This window comes from Ammodytes marinus (genome assembly GCF_949987685.1).
Source record: "Ammodytes marinus genome assembly, chromosome: 22".
In the NCBI taxonomy this organism is placed as follows: domain Eukaryota; kingdom Metazoa; phylum Chordata; class Actinopteri; order Uranoscopiformes; family Ammodytidae; genus Ammodytes; species Ammodytes marinus.
This window is the reverse complement of record NC_137226.1, coordinates 14877860-14894503: the sequence shown is the minus strand read 5'-3', so window position 1 is coordinate 14894503 and position 16644 is coordinate 14877860. Positions and strand designations below refer to the sequence as shown.

The 16644-nt window shown below is 45.2% G+C and overlaps 1 protein-coding gene across 5 annotated transcripts in view; it reads left to right on the top strand.

The window, feature by feature from the left end:
• Nucleotides 1-267: 267 nt before the first annotated feature.
• celsr1a (cadherin EGF LAG seven-pass G-type receptor 1a) overlaps nt 268-16644 on the top strand; it is a 96113-nt gene continuing 79736 nt past the window's right edge. For all 5 annotated transcript variants that reach the window (XM_080050857.1, XM_080050858.1, XM_080050856.1 and 2 more), the window contains exon 1: nt 268-3979. In XM_080050857.1, coding sequence (XP_079906983.1) covers nt 418-3979 — 3562 coding nt within the window. In that variant the 5' untranslated portion in view covers nt 268-417. The remainder of the gene's footprint in view (nt 3980-16644) is intronic.

The window sequence follows — 16644 nt, the reverse complement described above, 5'->3', positions numbered from 1 at the left end:
CACTCGAACACGCATTAGGAATTTTACTCAACTATCCACCCTATTGTAATAACAATGCACTTGCGGGCATTGGTTACCCGGTCAGGGCCACTTCCTAAATCTCCATGAGAAAGAAAAAAAAGGCTCCCCCCTGTGAAAGCGTCCCGAGGGGGGGACACAGCAGGTTTATGGTAATAAGTCTCTGAGGAGGAGAGCAAAAGGAGGAGTAGGAGGCGGAGGAGAGCCACGGAGCCATTTTGTACTCATTTTAAACTCAGTGTGGGTTAACGCAGCCGCTGCGCACCGTGGATGCAGTGATACTATGGATACCAAGCGACTTTTCCTGCGTTGAAACTTCACCATGAGGGACAAAAGTAAAGCGCGGTGTTGGGAGAGGGAGAGTTAATGCCCTTGCGGTTGGACTTTCGGTGAAGTTGAATGGGGGATTTTGCCCGTTTAAAAGCCATGGAACTATCGATGTATTGGATGTTGGTTTGTGTCCTGTTCAGCGTGCCGCTTACGGGATGTTTGGAGTTACACCTTTCGGAGACTTTACAGCCCGGGACCCCTTTGGCAAACCTGTCGCTCGGCCCCGGATGGACTTATAAAATCGACAGGACTTTATCCACTAAATACGCGACAAACTTTCTCCAAGTTGAGAGGCACGATGGAGTTATCCGTCTGTCCCACAAAGTTCGCTGTGCGCACACACAGAGGAACCCGGCGCCTGTTTATTTCAGGACAGGTTCCTCATCGTCTGGAGACGTTATTCTCACACAGTTCAATGTGTTTGTCCACGGCCAGGACTGTTTTATTAAATACAAGAGAAAGAAAGCGTCAGGTAAGCCAGACATTCACATTAAACACCTTTCAAAACTGGAGGCAACTTCCTGCTTGCCCGCAGGTAAATTGCTTTTGAATGTCACAGAACTATTGCCTGTCTTTATGCGGACCATCGCCTTTTTGGACAGCGTTTGTGTTGGAGAGGATTTGGCCGCAGTGTTCAGGCGCGGGGATTTGTTCTTGGCCAGTGAGTTGTGTCTTGGGCACAGAGGACAGCCCGAGGTGAATTTGCACTGCGCGCTGCACAGCTCTCCAGGCGGCACGCTCTCTGTGCAGCTGAGCCTGAAGCTTGTGAAAGTGCCCGATCAAAGTGAGTCCTTCTCAGAAACCGTCCAGAGCAAGTTCGACAAATTGATCCACAGGGGCAAGCGTCAGGCAAACGCTGCTCCCCAGTTCCACCTCCCCAACTATCAGGTGTCCGTGCCCGAGAACGAGCCTACGGGCACGCGAGTTATCACCCTGAAAGCCACAGACCCGGATGATGGAGAGGCAGGGCGGCTGGAGTACACCATGGAAGCCTTGTTTGACAGCAGGTCCAATGACTTTTTCGATATCGACTCTCAGACAGGGAGCATAACAACCGTCCAGCCACTAGACAGAGAAGTCAAAAACACTCACGTTTTCAAAGTCATTGTGACTGACTATGGCTCTCCTCAAAGATCTGCCACTTCTTACCTCACTGTCACTGTGAGTGACACTAATGACCACAGCCCTGTGTTTGAGCAAACTGAGTACAGTGTAAGCATTCGGGAGAATGTAGAGGTGGGATTTGAAGTGATGACAATCAGGGCCACCGATGGGGACGCTCCTTCCAACGCCAATATGATTTATAAAATTGTGAATGGTGATGGAGTGAATTCTGGGTTTGAAATCGACTCCCGCACCGGCCTGGTGAGGATCAGAGAGCGGCCCGACAGGGAGACCCGGGCCAAGTACCAGCTGATTGTTGAGGCCAACGACCAAGGCAAAGACCCAGGTCCCCGCAGTGCCACCGCCACGGTCAACATCAACGTGGAGGACGAGAATGATAATTACCCACAGTTCAGTGAAAAGAGGTATGTGGTGAAGGTCCCTGAGAATGTGGCAGTCAACAAGAAAGTCATCCAGGTGGAAGCTACGGACAAAGACGAGGGGAACAACGCCAAAGTTCATTACAGCATCATCAGTGGCAATGTTAAAGGACAGTTCTACATTCACTCCCCCACCGGAGTAATTGAGGTGATCAATCCCCTGGACTATGAGATCATTCGGGAGTATAATTTGTATATTAAGGCTCAGGACGGTGGCAGGCCTCCTCGGATAAATAGCACAGGGATGGTGGTGGTGCAAGTGGTGGATGTGAACGACAACGCCCCCATGTTTGTCAGCACTCCCTTCCAGGCTTCTGTGTTGGAAAACGTGGCCATTGGTTACTCCGTGATCCACATCCAAGCAATTGATGGTGATTCAGGAGAAAACGCGCGTTTGGAATACAGGTTAACTGACACTACGCCTGGTTTCCCCTTCACCATCAACAACAGTACAGGCTGGATTACAGTACGTGAAGAGCTTGACAGGGAGACCACTGACTTCTACACCTTCGGCGTGGAGGCCAGAGATAATGGGATACCTGTGATGTCCTCCTCAGCCAGCGTCAGCATCACGGTGCTTGACGTCAACGACAACGTGCCCACCTTTACAGAGAAGATCTACTCGCTGAAGATCAATGAAGATGCTGTTGTGGGGACCAGCGTGCTGACAATGACAGCCGTGGATAGGGACGTCAACAGCGTGGTGACTTATCAGATCTCCAGTGGCAACACCAGGAACCGCTTTGCCATCACTAGCCAGAGCGGCGGTGGTCTCATCACCTTAGCCCTCCCCTTGGACTACAAGCAGGAACGCCAGTATGTCCTGACAGTCACCGCCAGTGATGGAACTCGCTATGACACTGCTCAGGTGTTTATCAATGTGACCGACGCCAACACACACCGTCCTGTCTTCCAAAGTGCCAACTATCAGGTGATGATCAGTGAGGAGAAACCAGTGGGCTCCACGGTGGTGGTGATCAGTGCGACGGATGAAGACACGGGGGAAAATGCTCGAATCACATATGTGATGGAGGACAATGTTCCTCAGTTTAAAATTGACCCAGATACAGGTGCCATCACAACACAAATGGAGATTGATTATGAAGACCAGGCTTCCTACACATTAGCCATTATTGCGTCAGACAATGGCATCCCTCAGAAATCTGATACCACTTACGTGGAGATTATCATCCTTGATGCCAATGATAATACACCTCAGTTTATTAGGGATAGGTACCAGGGGACTGTATTTGAAGATGCACCTGTCTACACCAGCGTTCTCCAGATCTCTGCTTCAGATAGGGACTCTGGCTCCAACGGCAGGCTGAGCTATACGTTTCAGGGTGGAGATGACGGAGATGGAGACTTCTTCATAGAGACTTACTCTGGCATCATCAGAACTGCTCGCAAATTGGACCGAGAGAATGTACCTGTTTATAATCTGAAGGCCTTTGCTGTCGATAAGGGGATTCCACCTCTGAAAGCAGCTGTTCCCATTCATGTGGTTGTCCAAGACATAAATGACAATGCTCCAGTGTTTGAGAAGGATGAGCTGTTCATTGACGTGGAGGAGAACAGCCCGGTTGGGTCCGTCGTGGCCCGGATCACTGCCACCGACCCTGACGAGGGCACCAACGCTCAGATCATGTACCAGATCGTAGAAGGGAATTTTCCAGAAGTTTTCCAGCTGGACATTTTTAACGGTGACCTCACTGCACTCACAGACCTGGATTATGAGAAAAAAACCGAGTATGTCATTGTGGTGCAGGCCACCTCAGCACCACTAGTGAGTCGGGCCACTGTGCACATCCGCCTTGTTGACATGAATGACAATAAGCCGGTGCTACACGACTTTGAGATTATCTTCAACAACTACATCACCAACAAATCCAACAGCTTCCCATCAGGAATAATAGGAAAGGTACCAGCTCACGACCCGGATGTGTCAGATAAACTACGGTACAAGTTTGAATCTGGAAATGAGCTCAATCTGCTGCTGTTGAATGAGGACACTGGGGATCTGAGATTGAGCAGGGACCTTGACAACGACCGGACCCTGGAAGCACCTATGACCATTTCCGTCTCAGGTAAAACAACCTTTCAGAAAACAAATCTTTCCTTGCGTTGTTATTTCTTTAGCATTTATTTTTTTGCCTGTGAGGAAATCGTAGCCTTTCATGTCAGTTACATGTGTCAAACAAGATTTACAATGTGTTAAAGATAGAAATTTGAGTCGTCACGTGTCATGTATGTGATGTATCATACAGCGGATGAGTCAGTGTAGAACTTTCTGTTGAATAGAGACTTAGGGCAGGTTTCAACTGTAGTGTTGACTGTATGTTAAGTAAGTGTTTGCTGCAGGCTCTATGCAGGATCCGGTTGTGCTGCTTTTGTACCATTGGGTGATATATGTATTGTGTGGAAGTGGTTGGTTGAGGTAATAAAAAGGTGCTAGTAGCAGGGTACCATAGCCACGTTGTTGCAGACTTGTGGGCTTGAAGGAACACACACATGCATATAGTGAAGGCATATGCACACACAGGATTTGCCCCCCTTAGAGCATATTGAGACAGCACTCTTTTGAAGTGCAGAGGCTGAAGGTTTTTAGCTTTCTGTAGGTACACTGCAGGGAGCTTTATGAACATCTTGTGGCAAGATGTCTTCCCTGATTATAGCAGAATAGCTGTCCTTGCTTTGCACAGGGTTAACACGTTTTTCACACTTGGAAGTTGGAACTTCCTCCAATATTTATTATATAAATAAGTTTTAGGTCCATACTTTTGTTTTGGGAGATGAACTTAGCCTTCCGTAACAGAAGTTGGGATCTCAAGGCTACATATTACAAGGTCATGCAGAAGGAATGTGCGTTAAGTTGCTTTTTCAAACCATGGAAGCAGACTTTGTTCTCTCAAGTTAAAGATTAGACAAATGCAAGCACTTGATCATTCATACCTAAACTGGCAGTAATCACTACAGTATGGCCAAGCACATACACACACATACACATACACACACACACACACACACACACACACAAGCACACACACTCACGCACGAAAGCACTGCGACATTAATCATGCAGTCACACAGACAGGTTAAATTTAATACCTTGACAGAATAACTATCCTGTCACCTATTGACAGCTTGTTGCCCAACCTTTCCTTCTCTCTTTCTTCCTTTTCTCTTTCTCATGCTTTTCTTACCCTACCCCTCCTCTCCATTGCTTGATCTCCCAGGGCAGATTAAGCCCTCAAATGGGCAAACAGCCCAACACAGCTAGATCTCTTCAGCTCTCTCTGTGTCACCCTATCACCTCTCCATGCTTAGGAATGCCAGCGTATCACACATACTGACAGAATATAAATGAGCGGCTACGAACCAAGCAAGCCCACATTCCCATAGCATAAGTCTAATCATGTTTGTGCTTATCTTAATCGAGACTCTGTATCATTATGACAACTAGACATAATGCACATGACTTTTTCCACTGAGCAAATTCATTTTTCTTGTCAAAATATTGTTCATTCATCGTTCCGTGTCAGTGGCATTTCTCCCTGTTTTCAGCGATGATGGAAGTATTCATAGAATTATATGGTGCTTCTTTAGCTGGAATTAAACCTGCATTATCACAAGTTAATATCACAAATGGTGGTTCATCAGGCGGTGGAAGGCTAGATCTGTCAGTCTTTTTGCTAAAAGACATCTGCCTTGTCTTTGTCATGGAAGAGGGACATTCACTGCCACTTCATTCATGCTAATCAATAACAGCTGACGGTTGCTGCTGTATCCCTGACAACAGTGACCTCATGATTGTCCCAAAGGGGATTGGAGATCTTAATAGTTGTAGCCATGTTAATTAAACAAATGAACCAAACCAAACCACCCCTTTTTTTGGTGGCTCCCCCCGATGTCAAGTGTTAGGTAACCATTACCGCTGATTTCTTGACCTTTCGACCCCGGGCTCTTGGGAGAGGAAGGCCTGAGGGCTTTGTGAAGCTAACAGAACCTCAACAGTCACTGAGGGACAAGAGCCTGATTGTGTCTCTCTTGAATTAAATCTCTCTCGGGCTCCTCCGGTCTCCCAACGTTTGTCTTTCAGAGTGTATAGCTTAATAGCGTGGTTATTGTTTCCATATTTTCTCTGTCACCATCTGATGTCGTTGTCTTCATGGGTCCACTTGGTTCTCATGATCCAAAGGCCAGCCAGGGATGCAAGGTGGACCGGGTCTAAATTATACTCAGTTTAGGGATCTCAAGTTGATGCCTCAATATGTCTTAATCCTGAGTGGATCTGAATAGATACAAGCTAGGACTTTTATTTGTTAAGTACAAAATGAATAGTTGCCCTTTAAGACTGGTGCAGCTTGTTTATTGACTTATCATGCTGCTACCTTTCTATTTGGGTTAGTTCTGACTCTGCTTCAAATCAAGATCCTGAGAAGTATGCCAACTTCATCATTGCTAACTCATTATGCCTGCCTGCTCACATCTGCGTCTTGCCTGCATTACCCTGACTATTATGCTTGATCATTTGGACAAAACACTATTGATGTAGCATTGATTTGTATTGACTGTAGAGGACCCAGAGCGAAATAGAGAAGAAGAGGTTGCCATCTGTCACTGTTATTTTTTCTCATATCCTCCTAATAGAGGCTTTTTCTTTGAACCCGTGAAAGGAGTGCACAGGAGCTTTTATTGTGGTGAACCCAAGGCCTGAGAATGTTGCTATAGCCCTCCCGCTGAAACATAAGAATGCCCTGATAACTCTCCTGAGATACACCCGCTTAACACTCTCCGCTAGCCACAACACTGCTCTATCTGTGCTTGTTCTCTCTCTCTGCCACCCTGTGTGTGTGTGTGTGTGTGTGTGTGTGTGTGTGTGTGTGTGTGTGTGTGTGTGTGTGTGTGTGTGTGTGTGTGTGTGTGTGTGTGTGTGTGTGTGTGTGTGTGTGTGTGTGTGTGTGTGTGTGTGTGTGTGTGTGTGTGTGTGTGTGTGTGTGTGTGACGGTAGCTCCATGGTTCGATAGCTGTTCTCATTTCAGGAGTTTTTGTTATAGCGTTTTAATTTCACCTTAAAACCTTTGAAGTACTTGGCTTGCTCTGTTTTCAAAAATATGAGAAATTGGAATATTTCAGTGTATTCCACCTTTATCTTTCCTTTTATCCCACTTTACTGTATTCTATTATATAACTTCAACAGCTGCAGCAGGTGTTGCTTCATCAAGGGAGCCTTATTCAGACAATGACAGGTCTGTCTGTGAATTATTCCATATCAAAGCAAGCCTGGAGTACACATGGCTCAATTAGTTAGCGCAGTTGCAACATACTGGGACGCCCAAACCAGACGGCTGTTTGCCAGAACTGACAGTCATACCCATCTTTCAAAGCCAAAATAAACCCCAGCATTCACTGGCATGTGCTGCCTCTGCTGTCAGCCAGCTCAATAATTAATTAGCGATTTTTTCCCAAAGTGGATATGAGAAGGAAGGCTTGGTTCTTATCATATATCATCTGAATTTTCACCTTTTTGGGAAGATTTGTCTTTACAAAACCCTGATCTGAGCACAAGCATCCATTTACAATGTGCTGATAAACTTACCGTAACATGTGACAGGTACATTTGGTTTCATTAGCCACACAGTGCACAGAGGGAGGGACACAAACATGTGGATAGGGATGAACTCTGTAATAACCTGTCAGGGCAGGGCCGGGCGGTTATTGATCAATAGTGTTTCATGTCACCGCTGCTAGCTAATTTGTCCATGTAGCCACCACACACACACACACACACACACTCTTCTATTTGCTCCAACTAAATAACTGCTTCCTCTTAAGGCATGGCTAAATGTGCACTGGGGTTTATTGTTCCATCTACCTTATAGGTGGGGTTTATAACAGCAAACGTTAAAGCTTGCACCGACTGGCTATAGGTGGAGTTGTGTTATATCAATCAGAGGCACAGCATAGCAGACTGTTACTTAAACGATTAGAAATGATTGATGCTAAATCGTCTTTTTTTTCCACCCCGGCTCTGATCTCCTTTCCTAACCCTCGTCGAGAAGGACGGCATGCTGCTACACGCACCCAATCGCACGCCCCCTCCACGTCTCCCCCCCACCCTCCTTCATGGCCTCCCCCTCTTCCCCCCCATGGGGCTTTTTTGCTGCAGCTTCCATAGCTTTAGGTTTGGCTCTTAATCCTTTCCAAGGAGTTGCACAGCTCAGCTTTTTAGCATTTCTCTTCTTGTCCCCACCCCCCTCTAACGCATGCTTTCACTCTCACTCCTCCCTCCTTTAATACACATAATTAGATTTCTGCGGTGTGTGACATGAGCTTTGGCTTTTTTCAAAAAACCCATAATGCAATTTTCCGATGCACTCGCTGAACTTTTCAAAGACGACGGGCCACTTAAACAGATTCCTGTGAAAACCCACCGCTTCATCAATCTTAATGGAAAGATAAGCGTTATTGTCCTGTCATAATGAACCACAACTAGAACTTGTGAAATACACTGTTGAACTATTGGGCGTGGTGCGTTGCTTTATGGATTTTGTGGCTTTTCATTCATTCTCTTGAGCCAATAGGAAGCCTTTCTCCACTCTGTCTTCATCTCTTGGCCTAAGCATTTACTCCCTGTGTGACTCAGGTTGACACACATCACCCCGTCAGCCTTCCATTCTGCTTTTATTCCCCGTCTTTGTCCAAGTAACGGCCAATGCATCCGATGTCTTGACAAAACAAACATGGCTCCTCACTCGAGCACAGGTGTGTCAGTGTTGACGCGCGACCTCTCACCTGGGAGATCAGAGCTCGACATGGGCTTTTAAACACACACTCAGCGGTGAGAAGTGACCCACTCTGCTCTTACACACATGACTTCTGACCTCACCAACCTGATGGGGCCTTCAAGCGTGGGGGTGGGCTAGCAGTAGGGGTAAGGAGTACAGGTGTAGAAGACAGATGTGGCTGGTGGCTATGGAAAGCTCCCTGTAAACTGGCAAAATCAATGTAATGTAACAAGCGTTTTTCTATGTTTTTTCTATATTTTCTTGTCTGTTTCTAGTGTTGCATAGCCTACAGACCTCTGCACTTGCCCTATAGGCCTAAATGCTGTGCGTATCAGCTTGAGAGACCTCACTACCAAGTGATGTAAAGTCAATATCTGCAGAAGCAAAAGTGGAAGAACTACAATCGCAAGTGTGTGGCGCCTGCGTGCTTCAGTCTTGTCTGCAGCAGCCTATATGGTTTCCCAGGCAGTACGTGTGTGTGTGTGTGTGTGTGTGAGATACACACTGCCTTTCCCACCATCACACTCTCAGTAACTGATATTGGGAGATCCCATTCATTCCTAAGATATGGCACACTAACCGTGGCCTCTTACCACGTTCCCCTTCTGTGTCCTCCCTGCTTTTTCTATCTAACTGTTCCCATTCCTCTCACCCATTGTGTCTTTATTGTCTTCCAAAACTTTCTTTGTCTCTTTTTTCTTAATAATGCACCCACCGCTCCACCACATGCCTGGAGAGTTTTGGTCCCCTTCTTGCCACATGGTCGTCAAAGCTAAATCTGTCCTAAGTGGTTACAGAAACTTATTAGATTACTGTCCTTCTCGCTTTCTCTATCTGTCTGCATGCCTGTCTGTCTGCCAGTCCATCTTTTTGCCTGTGTGTACATACGTGCCTGGGCTCTCTCCTTTCAGGCATGCTCAGTTGGTTTGCCTCTTTAGTCTTGTTTCCAAAAATTCAGGCAGCAGCTAATATAATTGATTGTATTTGTATGTATTGCCTCACTTTTGCAGTTAAAATAATTGAAACTGAAATCAAAATTCCAAAGCAGACGCTCCCGGCAAAATGTTCTTGGCATCATCTGTTTCAGCATAGAACGATAATTGAATTACACTGTTCAGCCCTGTTCTGAGGCAGGGCAGTGAGCATGTGCAGGTGAAATAACTGCTCTCACCTCTCCATGTCTCTGTTTTTGTGTTCAATTAGCCAAAAAGGAATCACATTGATGCTTAATCTCGTACTTCCTTGGTTAGACATAATGCTTAGGTCAGAGTGTGCGCGTTACTGTGTGTGTGTGTGTGTGTGTGTGTGTGTGTGTGTGTGTTTGCGTGCCTATGTGTGTGTGTGCCTGTGTGTAAGTGCCTCCAGGCCATAGTCTATGGTTTGAAGTGTAAATACCAGGGGATCAGGACTGGTCACCTTTTCGACTGATCTCTGGTCCGCTCAATTACAGGCTAGGGAGAGGGAGAGGGAGAGGAGGGACAGTTGAGGGTCCCAGGCTGTCTGCTGAATGCGTCACTGGCTGCCAGAGAAACGACTGTCTGACTCAGAACATACTGGTCGAAGTTTAATTTTTAAATACTTTCCACCCAATGAGGATGGTCGTTTTTTACATTCCTTTGCACAAGTTAGATATATTTTTTATCTCAGCGCGTTTGGCTTTGTCTGCCTCTCCCCAATCTGTCCACCTTTGTTTTATGGGCCACTTCTCCTCCCAACTCTCTTAATCCAAGTGCTTCTCAGCAGGGAATCTCTCTTAGAGTTTCTGTTGCTGGCCAGAAAGCGAACAAGGACCGTGAGGTGTCTTCCCATCATGCAACTCTGTTTGCTGTGGGGATTTCAAGGAAGGGTTGTTTGTTTGCAAACACCTATGTTTTAGGCCCGGGTTGATAAGATAAGATAAGGGGTGAGGGTTTTTTTGGAGTGGGGTTTTACCCTCTGTAGTTCTTTATTATCAGTTATGTTACATGTTTATTTTGCTCTTTCCCTCATTTGTTTTAATGTGTGTGTGTGCGTGCACGTGTACGATTTAAGCTACAGTCTTTCATCCAATTTGCTAAACACATGAAACACACACCCCTTCTCCCTTTTCTGACACACACACACACACACACACACACACACACACACACACACACACACACACACACACACACACACACACACACACACACAGGCAGGGTTATCTCTCGTGTACATGCTGCAGGACAGAGATTTCACCACTCAAACTCCAACAGGTTCTGGGTGGCGTTGGAGGGGGGGGGGGGTCGTATTTGATTGTAACCCGACACACCTCCCTCAGTCTCACTCTTTTTCCTTCTCTCTCACTGAGACGACACAATGCTCTCCTTTGTCCCTCTCAGCGACGAGGCAGGTGGGGGCATCGCGGCTCACGAGTGTGACATTACATGCGTCATGATGTTCGATGACCATCTGTAGGAATGTTAAGTGGCGGTTGGGTCAGGGCGCTTGGCTAGGTGGGCGTAGATATACAGTATCTAGACAGAGTGAGTGACATGTTGACAGTGAAGGAGAAGGGGTCGACAGAGAAAGAGAAAGAGGAGAAGATGCGGAGACAGTTGGAACCTTCAGGGACTGTTCTCCTGTCGGGAGATGTTTACACAGTTGTCGCTCATATATTGGTTTTGGGGGATTTATTTCAGGACACCTGTAGGAACCTGCATGAGGTGAACACTTAAAGACCTACTTCACCGGTGGGAATATGAAGGTGTATGTATGGAACTCTGAGATCCTATGTAGTATAAATGTGCAAACATTATTTGAAATCGGTTCATCCTAGCCTGAGAAAAGGCAGAACGAGTGTTTTATGATCTCACTGTATTACCCTACATTTTTACTAGTGTGACATCACACTAGTAAAAATGTAGGGTTAGGATTAACAGGACAGCTGGGCCAAGGGAAGACTGAGGAAAGACTGAGGGAAGAAAAACCTCATTAATTATATTATAATAGCGATTTTATAATTCAGTATGGGTGAAGTAATACTTACTATAAGTTTACCCGATTGTCTTGATTTGTTGTTGTCAGTTTTGGCTTTGCCTCCATGGCTGTGTCTCCATGAAACTCTCTGGTACCAAGTTATGGCAACAGTCGCATGTGAGCGACGTGACATTTACCTGTTGTCACAGCAACGCGGACAAATTTAGATTTGCAGCATTCGAATACCAGCCATGTGTATGTTGCATGCCATGAGGTCAGATTTTGTTAGTGATATACTGTACGTACATGGGAATTTAAGTCATGTGGCCGCATTCAAATTTCACACCATTTAAAAAAACACAAGATCACACAGGAGGGTCAAATTTGTAATGTGAGCTCTTTCAGTTAAATTATGAAGCCTTCCTTTTAGAATCAGTTATAAGGTTTCAATTGTTACTTTAAAAATCCCAGTTTGGTCATTAGCTGCATCATTGACCTTTTTAACTCCTTGAAATCAGACTTTAGCCTGAAGAGAACGGGCTGTGGTTTAGTCCAGAGTCTAGACTGAAAGCCACAGGAAGCCACATGTTTCATCATCAGGCCTGAAGAGCTGAAGCCTGTTATCTCAGTGTAGTCTACTCTTAACTCTAAAAAAGAACACAGATAAGGAACACAAACTTAAGAGCATAATTAGGTTCCAGTACTAGCCGCTGTTTAAGGTGTGTTTTGTTTGAAAGCAAAAAATTGTTATAGAGGAACAAGGACCTCTGTTTTAATCAGGCCCTTTGCCATGCACTGTAACTTCATAGCCTACCCATTATTACTAAGGACCAACCTTTGTTCCCTTTCTCTAATGCTCCTTTATGTAATGCATTGGGCTACGATCCCCAGCTATTAAGATTTGGCGTTGGCTCTGACAATGCACGTATTAGGATGAAATGTCAAACGGCTTACATGGATTTAGTTTACTGGCACAAAAAGACTAATATTTGTTGAATAATAAAGTCACATGCGTAGCTTACTACAGAGCTAAATAAATCCTGTCTGCCAAAATCCTATCCAACAAAATATCGTATAGCTTTTGATATAAGAAATTACATTTTGATGGTCGTTAAAAATAGGTATGAAGTCACTCTAAGCTGTGTGTAATCAACCCGACATTTGTGGTTACCCAAGAATAGGACTAGAAAAAAGCTTTTTGAGAATCCTTTTCCTGAAAGCCAAAACCATGTCATTATTGCCCTTCCTTAAAAAAACGCCTTGATTGGGCGTTAACACTGACCCTCTCTCAATGCGAGGGTTGAATTTGGCTGCCAAGGAAAGGCGTTCAAGTCATTTCCCCCCTCAGCCAAAGAAGGTGCAGGTGACAGGTGTACCCTTGACAGTTAATAGCTTGTGTGCGGGGAACTTGTTGACACACGCTCAGCTCGCAAATTGTTGTTTCTTTGTGTCTTACCTTATGTCTTAACTCGCTATTGTGCATGAATTGCAGTTTGTGTCGATGTAGCTCTCGCTTCGGCGATGGAAGCCAAGCTAGCAGCCTTATTTCAAAACCTTTAACTATATACACTATTACTTGAGGATTGAGTAGAACCAACCTCTCTTCATCAGGGGAATAATTGCTGTGTATTATCCATATTTTTAAGGCAAAGGTGATTTAAGTGTATAGCGTTTTAATAATAATTGGAATAAACCAAAAACAATTGGATGGCTTCCCATTACATTTTGCACCCATATCCATGTTCCCTCCACTATGAAAAATAATATAGCTTTAACCCCCCTTTTTCATCATCAGTTCATCAGCCTTATCTGAGACGTTGTCTTCCGTGCTAATTAGCTAGTTTTTCGCTTGCTTACAGATAAAACAGTGAACACGCTCAACACACTTGCTTAAAAATCCATGTGCAATACTTTTCATTGTGAGCATGTTTAGCATGTTGAAATTAGCATTAGAAAAGCCCCATTGGGCCTATGCACATCATCACTGAGCTGCTACCATAACCGTAGGCTCTTTTGTCAGGTTTACACAACATTTCATATGCAGAATAGTCACTACTTGTCTGCTATAGAATCAGTGTGTGAACCTGCTGAGGTTAGGAAATCCCTCATTAGTTTTAGATTTTGATCATGATACCTGCACCAAAAATATAGTAAGTTATATATATAGTATGTGCTATGACTTTTGTGACTTGTGATTGATGATATGCAGAAGGATTTAATGTCTTGCTCTGGGGCACTTCAGTGTCCTGGATGTTTACTGTCATTAGGGGATTTGAACCCTGTCTGAGAGGAAAAGCTGATTTTGGGAATACACGTTACCCCCCTTTCCCCCCCCCCCCCCGACCACCAGTGTGTCAGTCACAGACAACAGCTGTCATCATGGGGGAGTCACCTTACAACCTCCTGACAGCTTCTGTTTTGCTCTGACAGCGCCTTTCACTTGTCAGGAGTAAGGGAAAATACATGTACACACACTGTTCGCTTGCATCTGCATAAGCACACAAACAAACGCACACACACACACACAAAGCACCCTGAGCATCACTGTGTTAGTAGGCAAAGCGTACACCACACCATGGGTCACACTCTTAGGCCTCTGTAAGCATTTCAAAGGCACAGACTAAAGGCATGTGGATTGAATCTGTATGTTATCGCCAACCCTCCAGGCTTCTTCTTTTAACACGGAGGCAGAGACATATACACAGATGTAGACAGAGGCAGCTCCAAGGTGTATTGGGTTTGCCTTTTGAAAGAGGTGTCAAGATGCTTCTTTGAACATAACATCCTCCTGTTACATTTTGGATGCGGTGCCTCACACATACACAGACACGCATCCATATAAGTTGCACATGAGCACGCAATTGCACTGTCACATGCACGCGCAGGTGTCACACGCGAACCCAGATCACACAAACACCATGGCCGTGGACTTGGCAGCGGCTGACCGGTCTTCCCCTGGAGTGTTATGGCCAGGTTTCACACAAAGATCCCTTCCACCTTTTTATACGCGGCACACAAAAACAGCCTCACCCTCCCCAAATGTCTTCAGTTACACGCGTATCAAACTAGAAGGTTGCTTTATCCTTCAGGAGTAGCTTTGGCACAGCGCAACTCAAAAAAATGCACCCTGAAAGTTTACAGTGAATTTCATCGACATTTTCTATTGACTTTAGATCCCTTCTATATTACTTGCATACAACCAATTTAGTTTAAGTGACAGATCATATTATAACTTTGCCAAGGCTTTTAATTTACTACAAGGGTAAGCAGAGCTGCATGATTTCCTGTCCTTTTTTTAAAGAAAAAGTAGAAGCAATGCCTTCCCTAGTTTATTTTATCACTGTATAAGGGTATGTGATCCCAACACCTCTGTTATGGAGAAAAAACAAACACCCACAATGCCCCTCTCTGTCTCTGCGTGTTCCATGTGCCGTTTCTAAAATGAAATACGTGCTGCTGTGTACCTTCGGCTGCATCTTATCAAATTACATCTCTTGGGTTACAGCGGGGTAGTGTTTGTCTGTGTTTGTGGGCATCAGTTAGAATGTGTGTGTGTGTGTGATAAAATAAAAATGCCCGCTTGGATCGTGCCAAGACTCAGATCCTACTCATTCCTGATGCCTCTCCAGTAATAAGAAGCATGAGGAAACTTTCTAACCTAAAAATGGACTCAAGGTCCATTTTGCACTGTTCCTCTGGCCTTCTGTCTGGCTCCCTCCTGTTTAAAGTGTCAATGCAGTTGATGCATTGCAATGAAGTGGGATGTTGGCCGGCGCTACTTCTGCATACTTGTACCACTGCATTAGTCCAGGCCATGTGCCAATTCCATACCCCTTTCCCAAATGTTGTTAAGAGACGGATGCCATAGCTCATTGCCCGATCCCTGACAGCACATTGACCCCACACTCTGTTTGGAATCCACTTAAATACTGCCACGATTGATTTTCTCATGCTGATGTAGCTCAGTCTATAATAAAGCCATCCGCTCTTAATAGACAAATGACACCGACCCGGTTAAGGCTTGTAAATGAACTGAGGTTGCCGCTCATTGCAATAAGGCAGGAGGGGGCCAAATGAAGAACTCATTGCATTGACTGATTGTGGTTTCAGTAATACATGTCCTGATGGGGTATCAAGCTCTATTTCAATCTTTAAGCTGAGCTTTCCACTGAGCCTCTGGCTAAATGTCTGCTTTGTGTCAGGAGAGAACAAAATACCCTGGTGAGGCAGTGCAGGTTCAGGGGGGGATCATGACCTGTTGACTGTGGTCACTTTACTGTTGACCCCCCGGAGGTCAAGCAGGCAAAGTAGAGGGCTTAGCATGCCGAGGGCTCCATGGCTCTAAGCCATACAGGTCTTATCTGACTAAACCTTCTGCATACTACAGGCTCATCTGGACTGTCTTACCTTCAGCGTGTCACAGATAATGACGGCCTTTTCTCGGAAAGGGACATCGGCCACTTTGCAGGCATGGATTGATTAACATGGCTGGATTGATTAATGTATCTTTTTGAAGTGAAGGCCTTTAAATCACAACTTTATTGCCGTCCTTGTGGATCAGACACTTCAATTCTAAACCCTGAAGAAACAGTCTTAGGTTGGACTAGAGTATTGATTTAGACTGAAACCAAAGCAAGTACATAATTCACATTTGAGTCTATGGTAACTGCAACCTGGTTTTAGACAATTAAAAGTTCACAGAGCTGACAGGCAACAAGTCAGGCCTTAGTTTGCATTGTATCCCCCTCTACACACACACCTCTCTCTTTATTAGAATACAGTACCCGTAGCCTTTACTGAGCTGAAATGAGCCGCTTGAAAGTGAAAAGCACAGGTGAAGAAAAGGCTTTGTTTTTAACATGTCAAAAGTGTGTGTGTGTGTGTGTGTGTGTGTGTGTGTGTGTGTGTGTGTGTGTGTGTGTGTGTGTGTGTGTGTGTGTGTGTGTGTGTGTGTGTGTGTGTGTGTGTGTGTGTGTGTGTGTGTGTGTGTGTGTGTGTGTGTGTGTGTGTGTATATCGAAATGCTTA